The sequence below is a fragment of the Columba livia genome, chromosome 3 (genome assembly GCF_036013475.1).
Source record: "Columba livia isolate bColLiv1 breed racing homer chromosome 3, bColLiv1.pat.W.v2, whole genome shotgun sequence".
Taxonomy (NCBI): Eukaryota; Metazoa; Chordata; class Aves; order Columbiformes; family Columbidae; genus Columba; species Columba livia.
In genome coordinates, this window is record NC_088604.1 from 48,626,570 (window position 1) to 48,648,050 (window position 21,481).

At 44.7% G+C, this 21,481-nt stretch overlaps 1 protein-coding gene across 3 annotated transcripts in view; it reads right to left on the reverse strand.

Moving 5' to 3' along the window:
• Positions 1 to 17,600, reverse strand: part of METTL24 (methyltransferase like 24) — a 49,823-nt gene extending 32,223 nt beyond the window's left edge. The window contains exon 1 of one of the 3 annotated variants that reach the window (XM_065056651.1): positions 17,047 to 17,600. In XM_065056651.1, the coding sequence (XP_064912723.1) occupies positions 17,047 to 17,340 (294 nt within the window). In that variant the 5' untranslated portion in view covers positions 17,341 to 17,600. The other 2 variants (XM_065056652.1, XM_065056650.1) reach the window with 2 other exon arrangements.
• Positions 17,601 to 21,481: the final 3,881 nt, after the last annotated feature.

Below are 21,481 nucleotides of genomic sequence, written 5' to 3' on the forward strand. Positions count from 1 at the left end.
CAGAATTTGCTCATGGGTGACATTTTGCAAGGGTTTAATTGCTTTAAAATGCAATGAGTAGGATTCCAGTAGTCAAATTTCAGACATCTACAAGGCAAATGTATGTTTACTGGACTGCATTCCCAAACACTGGCCCTTATGAGAGTAGACTGACCCCAGGGCTTGACCATAATTTTCTTTGGACTCCCTCTGGAGTTCCAGTGGTCCTAAACATATTATTTTCTGGTTTGTTTCCCCCCCCACCTCCCCAATCCAAAAGTACCCTAAATAGTTAAAGCAGCATGTTGCAGCCCACTCGAGTACTGGCTTTGCCTCACAAGGGACATGCAACAAGTGCAAAGCCTGCTGAGATGAGTGGGAAGGCTGCTGAGGGTGGAGGTGGCCAAATCTGGCACGTTGCACCTCTCGCTGATGACAAGGGAACAGCTCCAGCAGCAAACGATCCCTCCTGAACACCCACGTTTACTTTCAAGGGCCATTAGCTGGTAGACTCCGAGGGAGACCTTGGAGTGAAGAAACATTCCTGAAGTGAGGGCAACCAGGGACCAAGCTCCCACAGTGGGCTGGGGAGCTACGTTATTTGACAGGACAGAGCTGTTTAAGGGTGTGATTCACCTCACTAGAAAGCAGACGTCTAAAATAAGTAAGATGAGTCACACGCTGGAAATGTCCACGTCTCTCTGTGACATGCAAAGGAGGCCTGGAGGATGGGCCCAGACACACCTACACCATAGACACTCAGGGTCCCAGAAAAGGAATCCCAGACCAGAATATCATACATGCCACACAGCAAAGACCCTTGAATATTAGAGCGCTGAGCCTGCTCTTTAGTTGTGAGCCTCAAGCAATGCTTAATTGCACTTCATTCTTCAGCAGGGTTCAATAACTCCGAATGTTTTATGTTTGGAGCAGCAATACGTGGCAAAAATAAAACAAACTCCACCCCAAAGCAGAGGTTTCAATAGGAAAGAACAAGTATGCCTCTGCAAAGAGCTCCTTGACAAAGGCCAATTCATAAGCTCCACTTTAGCTAAATGTAATCAGCATCATGCAGAGGGCTCACAAGAGGTACACCCATAAAAACATGCTACATTACTTCGTTAATTTAGAAGTAGCAGGGCCATGCACAGGCTCAGTAAACTGTAATTTTAAATACAGGCTTACAAAGTGACTGTGACTCACATTTAGTTTTTTTCATGGCTGGCTTTATAGGTTCCTCATCCATACATGTCTAAACTGTTTCTTTCTCTTTTTTCCTTCTTTTTTTTCTTACTATTGTTTTCTGTTTTTCTTTGCGGCTTGGCCTTCTTAAACATATGAGTTTTTGCTTAAGAAACCCCATTTCAGAAGTTGTTACAAGCACTCTTGCTCTGTACACATGCACATATTGACAAGAAACCAGTGGTTTCCCTCTGAGGGCATTGGGAGCATCACAGGGAAATGCAGCTGACACCTTGTCCTGCAGCTACCTAAACTGGGAACAGTCAAAACTTCACATGCTGCACAAAGTCCATGATGAACTGGAAAAATAATACAGGAAATGTTCTATTTTTCTTTCTGAATTGATCTAGAGCAGAGGCATCTCTGACAACACTGCACACAAGCACACAGCCACCACAGGATTGTTCCATCCTCTGTACGTGTCAGGTTGCTGCAGTGGAACAAGCAGGTCACAGCAGGAGTCCCTCCCACAGGTGAACCCTGGTGCTGTAAAACCACAGCGTGTTATAGAATCACAGGTGGTTTGGGGTTGGAAGAGACCTCTAAAGATCAGCTAGTCCAAGCCCCCACTATTGGTAGGGACCAGGCTAGACCAGGCTGCTCAAAGCCCCATTCAGTCTGGCCTTGAATGCTTCCAGGGATGGGGCATCCACAGCTTCTCTGGGCAGCTTGGTCCAATGTCTCAACACATTCACTGTAAAAAAATTGCTTCCTTATGTCCAACCTAAACCTACTCTCCTTCAGCTGGAAACAATTGCCCCTTGTCCTGTCACTACAGGGCCTGGTAAAAAGTCCATCTCTGTCTTTTGTATAAGTTCCCTTTAAGTACTGAAAGGCTGCAATAAGGTCTCCTCAGAGCATTCTAACTAAACAACCCCAACTCTCTCAGCCTGTCTTCATAGGGGAGGTGTTCCATCCCTTTGACTATCTTTGTGGCCCTCCTCTGGACTCACTCCAACAGGTCCACATCTTTGTTGTGCTGGGGCCCTCAGATCTGGATGCAGTACTCCAGGCGGTGTCTCACCAGAGTGAAGTAGAGGGGAGAACCACCTCACCCAACCTGCTGACTACACTGCTTCTTATGCAGCCCAGGATAGGGTTGGCTTTCTGGGCTGCAAGAGCGCATTGCCAGCTCATGTCCAGTTTTTCATCCACCGCTATCCACAAGCCCCTTTCCATGGAGTTGTTCTCAATCCATTCAACCACCAGTCTATATTGATACTTGCGACTGCCCCGACCCAGGTGCAGGAACATACACCTGGCCTTGTTGGACTTCATGAGGGTCACATGGGCCTACTGCTCAAGCCTGTCAAGGTCCCTCTGGATGGCATCCCTTCTCTGGATGGCATCCCTTCCCTCCAGCAAATCAACTGCACCACTCAGCTTGGTGTCATCTGCAAACACGCTGAGGGAGCATTCAATCCCACTATGTCACTGATGAAGATATGAAGTAGTGTGGGTTCCAGTATCAACCCTTGATGGACACCAGTCATTACAGGTTTCCACTTGGACACTGAGCCATTGACCATAACTCTTTGAATGCAGCCATCCAGCCATATTCCTTACCCATCTAACAGTCAATTCATCACACCCGTATCTCTCCAATTTAAAGTTAAGACTGTTATGGAGGACTGTGTCAAAGGCCTTACAGAATTCCAAGCAGATGACATCCGTAGCTTGTCCACTGATGCAGTCACTCCATCATCGAAGGCCACTAAATTAGTCAGGTATGACTTGTTCTTGGTGAAGCCATGCTGGCTGCCCCCAATCACCTCCCTGTCTTCAGTAGGTTTTGACATATCTTTCAGCAGTATCTGATCCATAATCTCATCCAAAGATTTGATCACAGAACATCAGGCTGAACAACAACAGCCTTGTGCCAAGACAAGCAAGCAACATAATACATACAGTCAGGCTCTCCCATGCAGCAAGGCAACTTACCATATTAAATCCTGCCTATGGAAACCAGCCCTGTGATAAGAGCACTTTCTGCATTAGTAAGTGGGTGTCTTCAATTTAAATGAGTCTTCAACACAACTTGCATATGAAGAATAACTAGAGGTGCTTCTATGTCTGGACGCTTGTGCTTTATTATACTGAAGAGGGAACTTCTAGGATGCACTTAACTCTCCCTTAGCTCCTTGCTCTCCGTGCATCACCTCATTCAAGCTTCTACAGTCCAGCATACATTTGTCTGCCCAGGAGCAGGATGCGAAGGCTGTGAGAGCCAACTTATGCAGCTCTGAGTATCACCCAGAGGGCTTTGCTTGAGAGCAGTTTATCAGCATTTGCTTCCCAAGGCTACAGTTTGCACTAGAAGTAAAATTCTTATGCTTAGCAGGGAAAAAAAAAAAAAAAAAAAAAAAAAAAGAACAAAAGCAACACATAACACTTCTCAAATGCAAAGTTTTACATTGAAATGAAGAAAATTTTCTTACTTCAGTTCTCGTTAGGAAAGCTTTGAGCTAGTGCACAGTAATTGAACCCAAAAGATTCTTTACCCTTGTAGAGAAAAATCAGTCTGAACATGCATACATAATAACCCCCGCAAAGGCAGCAATCATGAAGCATTTCACCTCTGCTCTCCTTTTGTTAATATTCATGTTTATTTTCTGCTCCTTTTGCTTCTGATTTCCCATCTGATGGTATGAAATTGAGCCACATGTATACAAATTACAGCTCTTGCGTTCATGAGGGAACCGCTGGCCTAACCTGCCAGCAAGCCACACCAGCGACCTCAATGAGAAACCCCAACCCCTTCGATGCCATGGGAGGTTGAGTGTTTCACACACAGAGTCCATGGTCAAGCTCTCTCCAACTCTATCCTGAGTTTAGCATCTTCTCTCCCAAACACACATCTCATGTGATAAAGAATACACAGAGAAAAAGGATACTCGGCACCAACTTCAACATAATTTCTATCACTTTAAGAATTAGGAAATGGTTTTGGAGAAACAAACGAGCCCTTTCCAAACCTAATATGATGCTGCCAGATCTGCAGACGATTTTAGGTGACTAATGTGCCACTAAATTCAAATAAAAATCCTGACTTCCATAGGAAATGGGTATTGGGAACCAGCTTACCCACTTTAAATGAGCCATTGTAGCTCCCCTCTGTAAATTCATTAGTAGACCTGGACTTCAGCAACTAATGTGCATCACACTGGCTGCAGGTTTGTGACTTGCAGAAAGCGCATATTTCAGAACACTTGCCAAAATATTAATTTGTAGATACTTATGAATTCAGAAAGCTCTGCATCTAGTTTATTAATTATATAGCATTACTACTACCCTTCGCTACCTCAGAGGAATGGAAAATAAACCCACTGCAACTGAAGGCTCTGGGGGTCTCTGCAGAGGTAGGAAAGGGCAGTGTTGCACTGGAAACCCCTCCTTGGACCTTCAGAGGTCAATGAAGACTGACAGCTCTGTAACTGGAAATCCAAGCAACATCACAGGGAAATATACAATTTTTTAAAAGAGAGATTGATCTTACTTTGCTAAGAGACACACAGGTTTAAAAACAGTTGAGTGGGTTTTCTTTTTTATGGTAAAAAAAAAAAATAAAATAATTGAGTAGCTGCATCCCAGTGCTATCCAGAGGCTGACAGCATGGTAATTTATACCTGATGGAGATAAAACCAAGAGCCAGAACAGATTGAAATTTATGGAAGCAAATTCTCAAAACTGCTTAAGCTCAATCAGCTGAATTATCTCCAGTGCCTGCCTGCCTTTTCCAGCACTTAAGGATAACAGCAAGAAACAGGTACAGCAACTACTGGTCACTGCTTGTCAAATTCAGACTTCAGCTAAGCAGAGGCAAGACCACAGTTTTAATGTGCATTCATAACTGCTTGAAATGAAGTGCTTTGGTTGAGAAAACATGGGAAATGTCATCATCCACACAAGAGAAAAAAAATATTTTCCTCTAGGTTGACTTCATTGCAATATTCAAACCAGAGCATACAAACAAAATTCATCAGTAAATACTCAGCTAGCCAGAGAAACAGAGTTTATTTTGTGCAAATTCCAGCACTCTAGTTGTGATTTATAGATAGGGCTGTCTCTGGCAGCCTGTCCACTGACTTCAGCAGGCTCTGCTCGAGACTAAGAACTGGGGAAAAAGACGGTGCTTTAAAGTAAAACTTAATGCCTTCACACAAATAAGAGTATTTCACACTTGTGCAGCTTTCTCTCTCATCCAAGTGGAGTGCTAATGTCTGAACAGAAATGGTCCACCGAACCTTCTAGCCTAAAGGGAGATCTGAAGCATCAAAAAACGCCTCCCCCTTCATCCGTCCCTCCTGGGCAAGGACCTGGATGACTTTCCACACCCAGGAAGCAGGAAAGGGCAGTATTTGTCACTAGGCATCTATAATAATATAAAGAAAGTAAATATTAATTCTTACCCAAGGCTGAGTGACTTCTACAAGTATTTAGATTTCATAATATAAAGCCTAAGGTAGATAGAAAATATTCACAATAGGTACCAAGGGGCTTCCATCCCTCCAACCCACCATCAGTTCACTTGATCACACTGGGTTTTAGAGGATACCCAAGTAAGACTTAAAAAGCCAAACTTCACTTTCTTCAACTCCTTATTTCATGCAAGCATTAGTTAATAAAACAAGGTAATGGAACTCCACATAAGGAAATATATGCCAGCTTTTTTTAAAAAAATATATACTAGCTAGTTGTCTAGAAACATCCTCTCTTTCTTGTTTTTAATATGATTGTGGATTACTGCCATTGGTCTAGAGCTAGGCAAAAGCCTTCCAAGCAAAACAGAACTGTGTTGGGAAATGAGTTCTCCATGTCTAGAAAGGGAACAAGAACTGGCTTACAAGTTGTTAGGATTTTAAGTACAAGATGATACATTTCTTTTCCAATTTATAAAGAAGAAAAATCAAGCTCATTTCAAAGCACACAATTTTGAAAAATATACTGTTCAAGACAAGAATAGATGCAAGTATCATATGCCCATAGAGGACGGGCTTGGGCAAATACAGACCATCCTCTTCAGTTGAGGACATTTTCCAATGTATTATTACTAATTCTGAGTATTATACAGAATATAGTACTGAATGGCTACACGGTTTGACCCTGAACTCCTGATGTACCCAGAACTCCTACAGACTTTATAATGAATAATAATTGCAAGATCAAACCATTAACCAAGACATTTAACTAAGAAGCAGCACACCAGCTCAGCAGCAGCAAATTGACAGATAATTGCTTCTTGCTTCATTTTCTCAAAAGATCGAGGGAAAAGAAACAAGATGCCACTGCCTTGCTCTATTCAGGATGAAACAAAGTTCACTTTGGAAGTTTCAGTGCATCAGAACAACCATGAGGAAAGCTCAAAGAGACATGACATCAGTATAACAAATCCTATTGTTCCTTTGTTTTGCTGCAGCTCCTACCCTGCAGCATTCATCTCTGGGATAAATCTCGATCCTCCATTAGTGCAGGCAACTCTGCAGGGAGTAGGGACGATTTCAAACTGATTATCATTTTTAAGCTTCTGAGTGGCAAGTATTATTTAACATTACATGCTGCATCAATCTCTTCCCTCTAGTATTTCTAACACTGTCTCTTTGCGAAATATGAAAGAGGATGCTAAATACAGGGCACCAACTGTGAAGCTCCCAGTTAATTATTTGACTTAGCTAGCTGCTAGGAGAGGAATGAGGAAGAGGGCTGGGGATGGATGGGGCAAAGGGAGGGAGGCTAAAGCAGCAATAGTGACTCTACAATATCGGTGTGCATTGGTTCTAACATGCATTTGTTCTAACATCATTTTCAACAGCATACGCTTCTCAACCAGGCCCAGCCCTGATATTTGCTTGCTTTTCACCTAGATTAATTTTCCCCAGCAGATCACCCTGTCAACATAAAAAAAAACCAACAACAACACAAACAAAACACACACACAAAACCACAAAAAAACCAAACAAACCAAAACAAACACACACCACCACCACACACCACAAAACAACTACAACTTATTACCTCATCAAAAGTGACAGCATGAACGCAGAGCATCAACTATTTAGCAATACCTCTAAAGAGAGATAAATTGCCTAACTGGTTCTTTCCAGGCCTTTTTGATAAAGCTCTCAAGGCCCCCGAAGTTTGTTTTCCACACCCCAAGAAAGGCAGAGGGTTCAATTCCTTTAGCCTGCAAGAGCCACAAGGTCAGTCCTGGAAACAACCCAGAATTTTGTCACTTCCAGAATAACCTATAGCAAATGCACCTGAAGCTGTACCTGAAATCCATCAGAAAGTAGAACCTGCAGTGAACATGTCACTTGTTCAATCAGCTGTTGGTTAGCTCTTTCTGCAACACACATGTAAACCTAGAGGTTTTGCACCTAAAACCCAAGGCAGCTAGCTTGACCTGAAAATCCTAAGTGACTTCAGAATCCACCAGCTCACTGAAGAGTCCTCCTGGTCCTATATTCCCAAGATGAAAGAAGCTTTTGTGGCATGACAGGGAAAAAGTGGCAGCAGAAAGGACACTCCTCGCAAGGGATCCCCAGATTTGGGATCTGCAAAGCCAAAACAGTTTTCTGGTACTGACTTTCAAAGAACACTGCAAAGCCATTTTGTTCCCATTTGCAGAGCATTTGGAGAAGACTTTGGTGAGAAACAATATTTCTGTGTATGTGGTAACAGCTGCTGAAGCTATGACATTTATCATTTCACAAAGGCATAAAGACAGGTTTATTTATCGCATTTATACATATGTCTGGGGGGACATAAATTAGAGCGTTAGTTTTAAAATGTTTGAAGAATATGAACAAGCAAAACAACCACCCTAGAGCCAGGCCCAGGACTTGTGCCCCTCCAGAGGTCAGCAGTCATTTGAGGACACCCTGTCTCCCCATTCCCTTACGATGCAGTCCATGAGCACCACACAGCCAGCGCCTTTCTTGATGGTACATCTAAAAGCAAGACTAGCAAAGATGGGACAGAAGATCAGGGATCTTCAGACCACTGAAGATCCAAACTATTCTCCTTAGCACTGCATAAACAACTGGGAACATTTCCACCATCCCCTGCTCAAATTGACCAAGTCATTGCTGTAAGAGCATGTTCAAAATCATGGCTTTCATCTCTCTGTCACCCAAGGCATCAGCCCATCTGTGCACGTGATTTCTGTTACCGTTAGAGACTTGTAACTCAAAATAGGACAGTGTGACACCCTGTCACTTTTGCATACAGAAACACTAACATTTGGGTAATATATGTTACAGATTCCAGGATATACATGCTATACACAATTGAAAGAAAAATTAAATATCTTTCTTTTTTTTTTTTTCCCTTCACTTGTTCCACTGCACTGAATACCATTTGATCTTAGATTTCAGCAGCGCGGAAGGGCTCTGGGCAACACTTCATCATACACAAAAGTGTCTTGGTGCCTATCTGCTAGCTACAAAAACACTCAAGTTGATTAAATGACTCACATCCACTGCAGAGAGCTCTGGAGAGCTGAACAGCGATCCAAGACAAACACAGCTCCAAGTTAATATTAGAACAAGCAATAAGAGGGGGCTGCTGCAGATGCCATCAAAGATTAGCAGTGGTTCACACAGACTTTTTCACCTACGTGATAAGTCTTTTATCTAAGCTGTGCCATGAGTGACAGTCATCACTGCCAGGCTGCAGGAGGAAGACAGTGTGGTCTACCACAACCAAACTTCTTGTGTGAGGACCAGAGGTCCCTCACTAATGCTATCTAAACTTCCAAGTTCTACATCTGTTTTGTAAGAGAGATGATGCACTTGTTGGGTTGTCAGTATGAGTCTGCAAGGCAGCTGCTAGAGGGTTTTGTTCTTCACCGCCGAATTTCAGTACTGCATCCCTTCTCATTGGCCCCTGGACTTCTGTTTGGGTTTCACACCAAAGATCCACCAGCTGCCCCTCAGTCAGAACTGTGCCCACAGTTCAGTAAAAGTGCCGTAAGAGAGTTGTCTGGCACGCTAGCACCTACCATGCAGCCTTGAAGCAGACACACATCTCTGTTAACTGCCTGGCTGGATGGTAAATGTTGATGTGAATTGACTGAACAAACTGAGATGAAAACCCTTCTAGTGACAAAGTTAAATGTGTCTCATAAGGCAGCTAAAGGTCAGAGATGTAAAGGAAAAGCCCTAAGGCTTTCTGGGACAGTTTGATTTGTCCCAGATCTCTTTCTGGCATCTGCTCTCTCCAAAGAGGGAAGCTTTCTAAAAGAATGAAGCAAGGTTGGCCACCTTGAGAACTGCCTGAGCAAGGAAAGCTGCGTGTTCAAAACTGCCCTCACTTCTATTATTTCTAGTATAAACACTGATTGTGACAAAAGATGAGTTTTGGTACTAACTGTGCACATTGCCTTCACGGCTGCCAAAATTTTTGACTTTCAGGGACTTTTGTTCTTTTCCCATGACAAGACTGCGACTTGCTGCACATTTGGCTTTTCTTCCAGTGCTCACCTGCCGCTTTCGTGCAGAAAACATCCTTCCTCCTCCGAGCACATGCACAGCACACGAAGGGGGGACCTGCTTGTTGGCTGCTAACAAGGTCTGATAACGAGCAGCACACCAGACAACACAAGCGAGCACCCCAAACACAGTGAACTGTGAAGGGGTGAAGGAGGAGGGGAGAGCAGAGGTTGTATTTACTGACTCGCTGCCCTTTAGCGGGACACAGAGGCCATGTCCAGAGCTGCTCAGCCACTCTCTGAGCATCACCACCAGGGCAGGAGGGCAGTGTGGGTCACTTCCCCACACAGCAGCCCCATTCAACAGTTTGAGCTGAAGACAACAAACGGGACTGGATAAGTATGTTGTTTGTTGTTTTGTTTTGTTTTCCTGCACCCACTGCCAAATTCATAAAGGACTCATGTTTTGTATAAGGCCTGTGGACCATCTGGCCTGGTTCAAGAAGATGGCACGACTGCAACGACCAATCATGGAGCACGAAGAAATTACTATCTCAGTCCCTGGGTTATGTTCTTACACAGGAAACCTTCTATACCCTGAAAAACATTATTTTTCTGTGCCACAGTTCTCTAGAAAATATTATTCCCCTGTCTTTGTATGCTGAAAGAAAGCCTTGACTAGGTATTTGAAAGAAATCTATGTTATTGGTCATAATTAAGTCTCACAAAGGTGTAATGACTTTCTGAAGGTTAATATTCCCCATCTGCTTCTCAAAAATTCATGAAGGAAGAACCTATTTTAGGTAATAAAAAGAATCAAGGTTATTCTGAGTGATCACTTACCTCACAAGGCTGCAAGTGACATTGTCAGAAACAACATTACCATCTCCTCTTTACGATCTGTCATAAACACACTTCATCTGCAGTTAAAATACAGCTAAAGGCCAGTATTTCCCATGCTTGGCTACTTACAAAAGTATTCCCTTGCTTGGGTACCTGGTGGTGCATCAGCTGCCCCCATTTAGAGGCAAAGTTGGCTGGTGCTCCCCAGATTTGGTTGTCTGCCATTAAAAACTGCTATAAATAAAAGTTTGTTCCTTTCTTCCAAACACAATAACCTCTCTCAATCTGTGCTATCAGCCCAAATATCTGAACAAAAACCAACCAAGGCTCTCACAGCTGTTCCCCAGGTACTCCTGGCCCGAGGCCATAAACTCCTACCTCGTGCTAATCATACATGCTAAGCAATTTGGGGTCAGTTTATGTTTGGTAAGAGATCTCCAAGTGCTGGAGGGAAACAGTTGGCATGTAATGTTCCTTCCTGTGGGGTCCACTAAGTCATCACAAGACAATTATGGTGGGATTTGGTCTCTCTAGAGAGGTATTAAGCCAGGGCATGGATCACTTATGGTCTTTAAAGACCCTATTACCTCTTCTTATTACATTGATGTTAGATCATTTTTCAGGCTAAACTCCAGTTTGGCTAACCACATTCTACCTGCCAGACTGCTTCTCTAATTTCAGAGCAGGTAAATGTAAATGGGGACCTCAGCAGGCTGACTCAACCCTACCTCCTTGCCCTGAAGCACAACTCGGGATACCTAGACCTTCCCTGTGTGACTACCCAAAGCTCACATTTTTTCCAGAGAGCCTCTCCACTCCTTAACCAACCACAGAGTTAAAAGATTTTCCTAGTATCTTGCCTGAAAATTAAGTCAGCTACTTCTTGTCCTACTTGCAGTGGACCTACAGAACAATGTCATTATGCCCTTCAAAAAAAACTATTTTCAGTTTGAAGAGTCTTGGCATCTTACTCTCAAAACCTACTTTTCCCTTTTCAAAACAAGTACCAGTTCTGCCAGGCTTTCCGCACCTCTCGACGCTTTTTCCTCCCATCGAGACTCTCTCCAGTCTGTCTACCTGCTATTAAAGGAGGTGCTCAGAAGCAGCACACTCAAAAGAATAATAAATATCCAGCTCTTCAGCATTACACTTCTGCCCTACAACGTTCGTCAAAGCTAGAACACTATTCACTCCTTGCTGTGACATTTAAAAAACAGTGCTTGTCACACCTGATACACAGGTGAGGTGACTGGAATAAGCTCTGGATGTAACTTCACCAGGAGGTCCGAAATGCTGCCTCGACCCACGCTGCTGCCCCAGCAGCTCCCTCAGTTTGGCTCAGCCTGGGCAGATCTGCTCCTTTAAACACAGCCTGATGTGACCCGCTGCACAGCTCCCAACGCCCTGTCGCGTTAAACTTTGCTGTAATGCTAAAACATTGCTCCAGGCATACATAATGAATCAACTGTTATAGAAGTTAAGCCCTGACCCAAAACAAGCCAGCTATTACACCACGGGATATGGAAAAACAGATGGATACATTCGACTTCAGAATAACCAAATCTTCTCCAAGAATTCTGCCTCCTGCTCATCAATGGGCAGAGTAACTTCCTATTCAAGGAGCAGCCAAAGCTTACCAAATTTTTAATGATGTGAAGTCAGCCTGAAAGCGCTGTACATACAAATAGGTACTAAAAAATCTGATATGTTTTTTACCAGATTTGCAGAACTTAAAAGGACTCTTTGCATAAAAGCCCTATGTATTGCTGACATAAACAAAGTAGCCTTGTCATTTTTAAATTTAAAAAAATCAAATGGAAAATTTAAGTAAAAACTTAGCAATAATGTAACGCTAAACTGCATGAGGTCATTTTGAACCTGCCATATTATTAACTGTCAAACCGTTATACCACATACCTTTGAAGATATCACTCCAAAATAATTTGCAGATTTCAGTTACATTAAAGATGAGACGGTTATCAGTCATGACTGCCGAGAAGCAGTAGCCTCTCAGATATAGTCCCTATTTAAAGGAAAACAAAACCAACAACCCAACAAACAACAGCAAAAGACAATTAGTCTATATTTACAAAGAACAAAATACAAATAAATGTAAATAATGTTTATAAAAATATGATATCACAAGACTGTTTTGTTTTAGGTAATGGTACTTTATGTTTCATAATAGTTCTAATCCCAGACAAAATACAAATGTGTCTAGGCAGCAAAACCTAACTCTCAGCTTTAATCACTGCAGGCGAACATTTTTATATCTGTAGATATGAGATGAAAGAGCATCCAAAATGACAACTGGTTAACTTCAGCAGCGTACTGCACTCCCTACCTTCGGACAGCCACAACAACAGACAAGGCAATTTCCCGTTGATATTACAATTCTTACACTAAGTTTAGCAACATGCTTGCCTTCCAGCAGGCACACTTTGTGCAGACACACCTGTAGCTGAAGCTGAGCAGCCTCCAGCATTTTGCCAAGCCTGACTCCCAGGAGTCCTGCACTGCCCAGCTACATGCACACAGAAAGAAGACCTCGAACCTCAGTTTTTGAGAGACATAGTCACAGTGCCTGCTGCATCAGCAAGGAGAACTGCAGGAACACCTGCCCTGACTAACACTGGCCTTTTTTCTTTCATGCATAACCACATAGAACTTTTTTTCCCCTCTTCCTCCTCCATGGAAATAAATCTGCCCAGAAGGCAAAGGAATCCAGCTTTTCTTAACCAGACTCATGGAGGGCTCCTCCCCATTTCAGAGCACAAGAGCCAACATAACCTTGTCATTGAGATCACTGTGATAAGAATTTGCTGTTATATCAAATGCCAAATGCAACTTTTTTTTTTTTTTTTAAATCATCACACCCTGCAATAACATTTTATTATAAAACTCACCTCAGGTGGCTGCTGTGCTATGTGGATGCAGATCTCACTAATACCTACCACAAGCACACATGGCAAAGTTTTTATGTTCCCATGTAGCTGGAGTTTTTATCTGCTCCATATGTTACCAGGCCAGTGCTTAACACAGCCAGAGCTTAGAATCACTGATTATAAACATAGTTGGGTATTTTATCAGCAACAACACAGTTTCAAGCACTCCTACCAAAATACAAATGGGATTACACACAAAATCCATTTGCTTTAGATTTGCAGCACAACATACAACTCACTCCATTCTTCAGATGACCATCATATGCTCTTGATGCCAAATTTTGTTAATTATTTGTCAGCAAGAGCAGCAGCGTCTGCTCTTTGGTAGGCTCCACTGGGAGCAACACAGCTCCCAAATGCACCAGAACAGGGAGCTCCAACAGCTCCCAGAGCTAAATTACTTTATTCCCCGCTGATTTCGCTTAGCAATGTTTTATGCACGCATCTTAAAGCACAAACAGACACTCGTAACCTCAGTGGTCAAACCTTCCCATCTGCCGCACAGTCACTCCCTCCGCTGACAGAGATTTACCCACGGTCAGGACAAGCGAGGACAGTGGCCATTTCTGGGTGAGTGTCCGTCTTTCCCATCCTGTCTGCACCTCTTTTTTCCCTTTTTGGTGCTGCTGGTTGTTTGACTGCAGTTGTGTTTGGGAAATAAAGAACACAACTCTGCTTCAGGAATCTTTATAGTGATTTGAAGTAGGCATAAAATAATTTCCCTGCATGTTTTTGCCATTTTTTTTTTTTTAATATGGCCACAATACAGGATATTCAACTAGACCTATGGAAATACTCTGTTAATCAGCTTTCTGCATTAATCCAGTGATGTAAGCGTGAGAAGAGTTATAACAAAGCGACACTAGAAAAACAGAGTTAAGTTCGGCTGAGCTGATTTTTCATTACTGCCATTCTGCTGGCTCACATATTGCAACATCATCTACCACCACAACCAGCACCAGGAAAAACAAACTATTAAAAAGCAAAACAAAAAACAACAACAAAACACCAGCACACCTGAAAGCCTCTGCAGGCTTTAAAAACACATTGACAATGGTTTATGGACAGATAAAAGACAAAAAAAAATATAAAACCCACAGCAAAAGGCAAACCCAACCTGGCCCAGCTGGCAGCCCATCCCTCTCCCCCCAGCAGTACCTACACACACAGCAGCACACTGCCCTGGCAGTGGGTCCCCGCTGCTGTCTCTCTCCAGAGCTGCTGGCAGAAGCCATGGCCTACCAATTTAAGCAGTCTTTTCTGATAAGAACCCTCATCTTGTCTTAAAACAGTCCGAAGTGAAAGACAATGTTTCTTGATGGGGAAAAAAAACACACCACCAACACACCCCTTTTTTTTTTTAGCTATCATGCATAATCTCTACTTCCACAACAAAAAATGTCACCACTGAGACCATTTCTACTTTATTGTCTCATGACTTCCCCCTCCCCGCCATTTCTATTTAACAACTCTATTCCAAAACCAGTAATTCCCAGAATTTCACTCCCACTGTCTTATCTTCACTTTAAGGAGTAGTTTCTCTTAGCCCGAAGCAATATGCAATATATATGCTCAAGTCAAATAGCTGAACACAAAAGACACTTCACAGTCTCAAACACAACCTGGTAACTCCACCCTACATTGTATTTACTAATATTTTTCACTTGACTTAATTAGTGGGATTCAAATGAGACCTCAGCAATAATATGCCAAACACCACAAACCACAACAGTGATGCTTCACACACTTCACCTGGAGATGCACCAAAACCTACCAGGTGCTTCCCAGAGCCTTGAGCTCTGCAACATTGCAAGATGCTGCCAGTTGCCCAGTATGATGCCATGCTTAGCACTTGTTTTCAAGAAACTATCTGAACCCACATAATTACAATTTATTTTCCTCCCACAAATGCTAAAATTCTTCCATAATTTCAACCTCTCAGAATTTGGGCTTTGGGAGAATACCAAGTAATATGACATTGACAACAAAAATCACAAAAACTGACACTGCAAGATCTAGGTGCCTCTACATGGCATCAACATCACAGCACATCAGGATGCCACACAGTCATTAAGGTGAAGAAATATGTGACACTGTTGTCCTCATCATGGCCACAGTGGGGAAGGAAGTAAGCGATTATCTCATTTCTCTTTCTAAGCCTTTCAGGAAACCAGGGGCAGAAACCAGCAGTTTTACTTTTCCATCACAGCTCCCCAGGGAAGATGAGGTGAAACAGCAGAAACTAAAATTCAAACTATACATGAGCTCACTGTCCACCTCATCTTTAAATAAGAAATAAATTACTATGACATTTCAGCACTCTTTTCTTCCACCTGATCTGAGATGGTTGCCCGATCACAGAGTGATTATCTGCAAGAAAGCAGCTGGGCTAAAAGTGGCCACACAAGAAAGTCCAAAGACCACTCTGATGTGAGCTAATTCCTTCTATACCACCTGCATGTCCACAGTGTGAATCATTCCAATGGACATGACAAGGTGCCAGCTGTTCTTGGTACCCAGTTCCCAGATGAGCAAACCCAGACAAAACTTCAGTTTAAGGACAGGAGAAAGTTCAACCATTCCACGGATAACTCTGGTTTTATTCTTGTCAAGGCAAACATCAGAAATATCTACTTTGACCAGGAAGGTGGCCCCATCTTTAATAAAACCCTATTTGCTCCTCTTTGTGATCACTCCAGCTTCTTTAAGTATCTGCATGTTTCCATACAGACCATTAGTACTGCATGCTAAAAGCAGGGCCTCAAAACAGGTGAGAAACTACTTTCCCAGCCTTTGAAAGCTGGCTCTTCTCCCCTTGAGAGACTGCAAAGAAAACTCAATAGAAAACACATTTGAAGTGATTCCTGAGAGACTGGCATCTACCAAAACCAAAGACAACATAGAGCCACTTGAAGAAGGCAGCACTCTACTCCTGGTCACACACACAACTAACTGGGGGAAGAGGTTAGCACTGGCACTCCTCACTCTCATTGAATTCCAGATGCTAATTGTGCTCCTCAGGTCTCCAGGCTTTACCTTCATTACCATGGCTGAACCTAATTACAGGTCCATTTATCAGCTCATTAGCTAACTCATAAATGCTCATGCAGACCACATCTTAGAACCATTTATTGATTGCCAAATGAAGCAGTACTCAGATGGCAAGAACATAAAGGACCAAGGACTTTCCCAAGCTTGCTCCTGTTAGGGCTGCTTCAGCGTACTGAACAACCTCGGTGACTCCAAGCCATGGTCATCTTTCCACACTGAGGTACCCACCTTTACTGCAGCTTAGTGGCATTGCTCAAAAATCCCTGATCACGAGACATCGTGCTAGGAAGCCGCCACCACCTGCCGACAAACCTCACCAACACCCGCCAGTCACCCCTTTTAGGGTGCCAGCAGCATCTCAACCATGGGAAGAAGCCACATCTGTGAGTTGGGACTCCCACGGACAGACAGATGCCCACCGGCAGCCGCTGAGACCGAGGCGTTCCCAAGGGCACGGTCACCCTCAGCTCCTCCTCGGGGAGAGGCGGCGCCCCCTCTATCGCGACGCAGCGGTGCTCCTGTCGCGACACGGCGGGCGCTTCCCCCCGCCCGCCTTACCTTCCTGCGGCGGCCGGCCGGGGGCTGCAGCGGGCAGCAGCCGGGCACGGCGCTCCCCCGCCGGCCGCTCCGCACGTAGGTGACCCGCCGCCTGCCCGCCGCCGCCACCCCGCCCGCCTGCTGCTCCGTGCCGCGGGCCGGGGGGGGCACCCGCCCCGCCGCCACTGCCGCCCGGGGCTTCTCTTCCGGGCACCAGGATCGCCTCATGCCCAGCTGGAGGCAGAGGAAGAGCGCGGCCGAGAGCAGGCAGAGGCGGAAGGCCAGACCCCGCCAGAGCGGCCGCTCCTTGGGCATGGCGGCGGGGGCTCGCCCTGCCCGGCGCTGCCGCCCCCCCGTCCCGCCGCAGGGCTCATGCCACCGGCGGGACGGACCCCGCGGCTGTCGCCGAAACTTGGGAGACCCCGCCCCGAGCGGGGCCGGCCGGGGAGGGGCCGGGATGCCCCTGCCCTGTCCCGGGCCGCCGGGGGTGCCCGCCTGCGGCCGGCCCACGGGATGCTCCCCGCCCCGGCGGCCCCACTGGGCGTGGGTCCGGGTACGGGTGCGGGGCTGGCGCCTTCACAGCCGCGGTCCTTGCCGTGCAGTGTGTCACGGGTGTGCGTGTCACTTGTGCACCCAGCCAGACCCACGCTGCCCTCCAAAGCCGGGTGTAACAGGAGAAATCTCTTATGAAAACTCCCCTCCCTACTATTATATCAACCCGTCTTTATAGTATAGAAGTGTATTAACTTGTTAATATACTCGTTAGCTCACATTATACATTGTGATGTATAAGTGTGGGTGTCAAGAGGGTGCAACCAAACTCTTTTCAGTGTTGCCCAATGGCAGGATGAGGGGTAATGAACACAGACTGAAGCACAGGAGGTTCCATCTGAACATGAGGATAAACTTCTTTACTTGGAGGGTGCCAGAGCCCTGGAACAGGCTGCCCAGAGAGGTTGTGGAGTCTCCTTCTCAGGAGACATTCAAAACCCGCCTGGACACATTCCTGTGCAATCTGCTCTAGATGAACCTGCTTTAGCAGGTGGGTTGGACTAGGTGATCTCCAGAGGTCCTTTTCAACCCCAACTATTCTGTGATTCTGTGTGTGTGAGGTAGTGGAATTTTACTGAAGGCTGCTTTATGCTTAAGTAAAACAATCTAAAGGACAATCTGGCCATAGGAGTAATAAATTTGCTTCTTGAAAGGTTAGAGGTGTCCATGAAAGATAAAGGACACCCCTGGACAGCCAAGGTAATGCCAGCATTCCAACTCCTCTGACATGTCTTTGAAACCCTCTCAGCATCATCTGGCATTACAGATAAGTAACTCTGGCAAGGCTGACTCCAGGGACATCTGGATCAATAGACCAGCAAGAATAGGATTGCTTTGCAAAGTTTTACCATGATTAGTAATCAGTAGTGTGGGTGCTGGTGATTAGTCAAATCATATTGGATCTGAGTGTTTGAAGGGTATGAGAACTCTGCATGAAACCACAGTTGGAGTGCTCAGATTTGGCTAGGACACTTCATGTGCATGAATAAAATAATTACTCCTCTAAGTCTAATACTTTGTGTCCTAGCATCTCTCTTCAGTCCACATGGACCAGCTGCAAGTTTTCATGACATTTCCTTAGTTTCACCCCTGAGGGAAATGCACCAGGTGAGCTGAGCAGGGCTGACAAGGCAGGGCAGGGGACGAGCATCCCGCTCGCCTCTATGGTAGGTCTCAAAACAGAAATATTGAAGTGCACGGACTGCCTTTGGTCTTAAGCCACAAGACTAAACCATCACTTAGCGGTGAGCAGGTAGTGGTGGTTGGTGGGATTTTCTGAAGCAGGAACCACAGGTAGGGAGACAGGTCAGTAGCAGAAGGCAAGCTCTGTGGGAATGGAGAGGAGTGTGACAACAGCCCGTTTGCTGCACATGCAGCCTAGCGAGTAATAAACGTGTTCCCAGGTAGGATGCACAGGACGCAGATGCATTCCCACTCCTCCTTTCTTTTCCTGAGTAGGGGAAGGAGGTTGTGACTCTTGTCCCCTGTGTGGAGTATTGTGTTTCCAGCACCGTTGCCTTGTCCGCTGGCCTTGTCTGCTGGCAAAGGAGAATGCTTTCTGCACCGAGCTCCTTCTCCCTTCATTCCACTGCCTTCCCCCAGCAGCAGCCTGCGCTGCTCCTGTCTGCTCACAGCCTGGGGCAGAGCCAGAGCCGGCTGCTGCTGGGAGAGCAGGTCAGAGAAGAGCACTGGGAAAAACCGAGCCCACCAGCAGCCGAGAAACCAGACCTTCTGGCAGCAGAATGAGAAGCTGCTCTCAGGAAGATAAGGGAGGGAGCAGGAATCTGTCTGCAGAAGTGGGATTTCAAGTCTGGCTCCAAGCACAGATGCACTGGCAGGCCAGCTGCATGCTCCCTGCCATTTAAATGCTGCTCTCCTCTAAAATATTCTTCTGAATTAGGTTAAAGCAATCCCATGGTTGTTTTGAACTGCCCTAAATGGAGGCTTCTCTTGGAAGAGGGTAGGTGGCAGTCCTGCCTGCCATTCCTGTAGGAGGAGGGGAACTCCTTTGTCCTAAGTGAAGCCAAACCAGGGGAACAACCCACCTGAAAATTAACTCAAAAAAACCTCTTTAGGAGCACTTTCCTAATAGACTTGGATACCCTTTTTGGTATCCTCCTATCTTTTGGTCAGCCTACAGCAAAAGTGGAACAGCCTCTGAGTGGTTTATGCCTCCTGGCGTATGCAGCGCAGACCAGAGCACTTCTCTGCTCGGGGGTCCTGGTCCCGGTCCTGGTCCCAGTCCCAGTCCCTCCCTTGGGCAGGTGCTGGTGCTTGCCACAGGGAAGCAAGTTGGCTCTGATAGCTGCCTTGTCTGACAGCCACATGCTTTTCCTCTGTTTCCACCCGCCCTGCTTAGGTGGCTCATGATCAGACAAGCTCCAGCATTAGCACAAGGGAGGAACACATTTATGAAAGCAGAGTGAGAGAGTGACTGCAACAACCATGACTGACATCAGCTTAAGAGATGGACACCCAGCTTCATCCATGAGCATCACCTGCAGTTCATCAACAGAAGGTCGCTGGGCAGGTAGAGGGTCACCTGTGTGTCACTTTGCTCCTCCATGTGAAATAGCATTGTTCATCTGGAGGACAGAAGTAAAGATGCTGCTCAGGGAAGAAGTATGTTGAGGATGCTAAATGCAGGGATAAACATGACAAAACACAAGACTTGCAATACTGCTAGCCAAAATCATTATAACACAAAATTCTTAGCACCAAGGTTGTTTTAAACCATCAGCATCTGGTCAATAAATAATGGAGTGTGAAAGTCCTATTAAAATAGAAGTTTGTGTTTGCATGGTTATAGAGAACAATCTTAAAGGCCGGAGTATAAAGGTCAAGACTGAAAAAGTATAAAGTGCCCAAACACATTTAAAAACTCTCTCTTGAAGTTTAATCCTTGAGAAATCAAAGCTTTCCTGAAAGCTTGAACAATGCATATTCAAATAAAAGAGGTATGACTGAGCAGAATGAAAACCACAAGGTCTTTCTTGGTTTTAGCATCACAGGTTCATTTGTTGTTCTTCTCTCTTTATATTGCTTCAACAGAAAGCTCAAATGCTTGTATCCAGCTACTCTTCTTGTCATTGCTGAGCTGTAACTCTAAATGCTGACCTTGTATGAGACATTCCCTTCCTCAGAAAGCTGATCAGCTCCAATTTGTGAACATGCTGAGAGTGACCCTGATAAAGAACAGTTCATGAATTTAACTCTGTTTTCCTTTTGCTTTTGTATTTTAACAAATGACTGAATTTCTCATGCTTCTCCCCCATCTCTTTTGAATGTAAGCCTGCCTGCTTAAAACAGAACAGAGGGTTTCTAAAGATAGAGAAAGAGGGAATAGTGGTAGAGAAGGATCTCAGGAAATTTCAGGAGCAATGAGAAATGTTATCTGGATTAGCATGAGAATCAATGGGAATTAAGATAGTACCTTAAACATTCTCACCTCTCCAACATCTTCTCCATTTTAACAAGTGAATCATAAACTAATTTATTCCCCAGGAATCTGCTGCAAAGACATCTATATGTGAGTAATGCCTGTTAAGAAGAAAAGCAAATTGAAATTGCAGCATAATGCATGCAGCTCCAGTTTAACTGAGCCTTTTTGAGGTAATTGCTGGGAAATACGACTTCTGTGAAGCTTCACAGTGGCTGCAAAGCATGCTCACTGTTTGAGTCAGGCAGCAAATAGCCTCCCCTTCCTGTTGTCCCCAGACCAAGATGGATAGTGTTTGAGGAAAATACATCATGCTGGATCCGATAGCACAAAGTACTGACACATAATGCAAGGAGTAACCGAAACAGTGACGCTGATATGAACATGCAGTTTCTACTGAAAGCAGCGAGCATTCTGCCCTGATAACCAAACTCAGATATTGGTCCTAGCCTATCTACTTTCTAT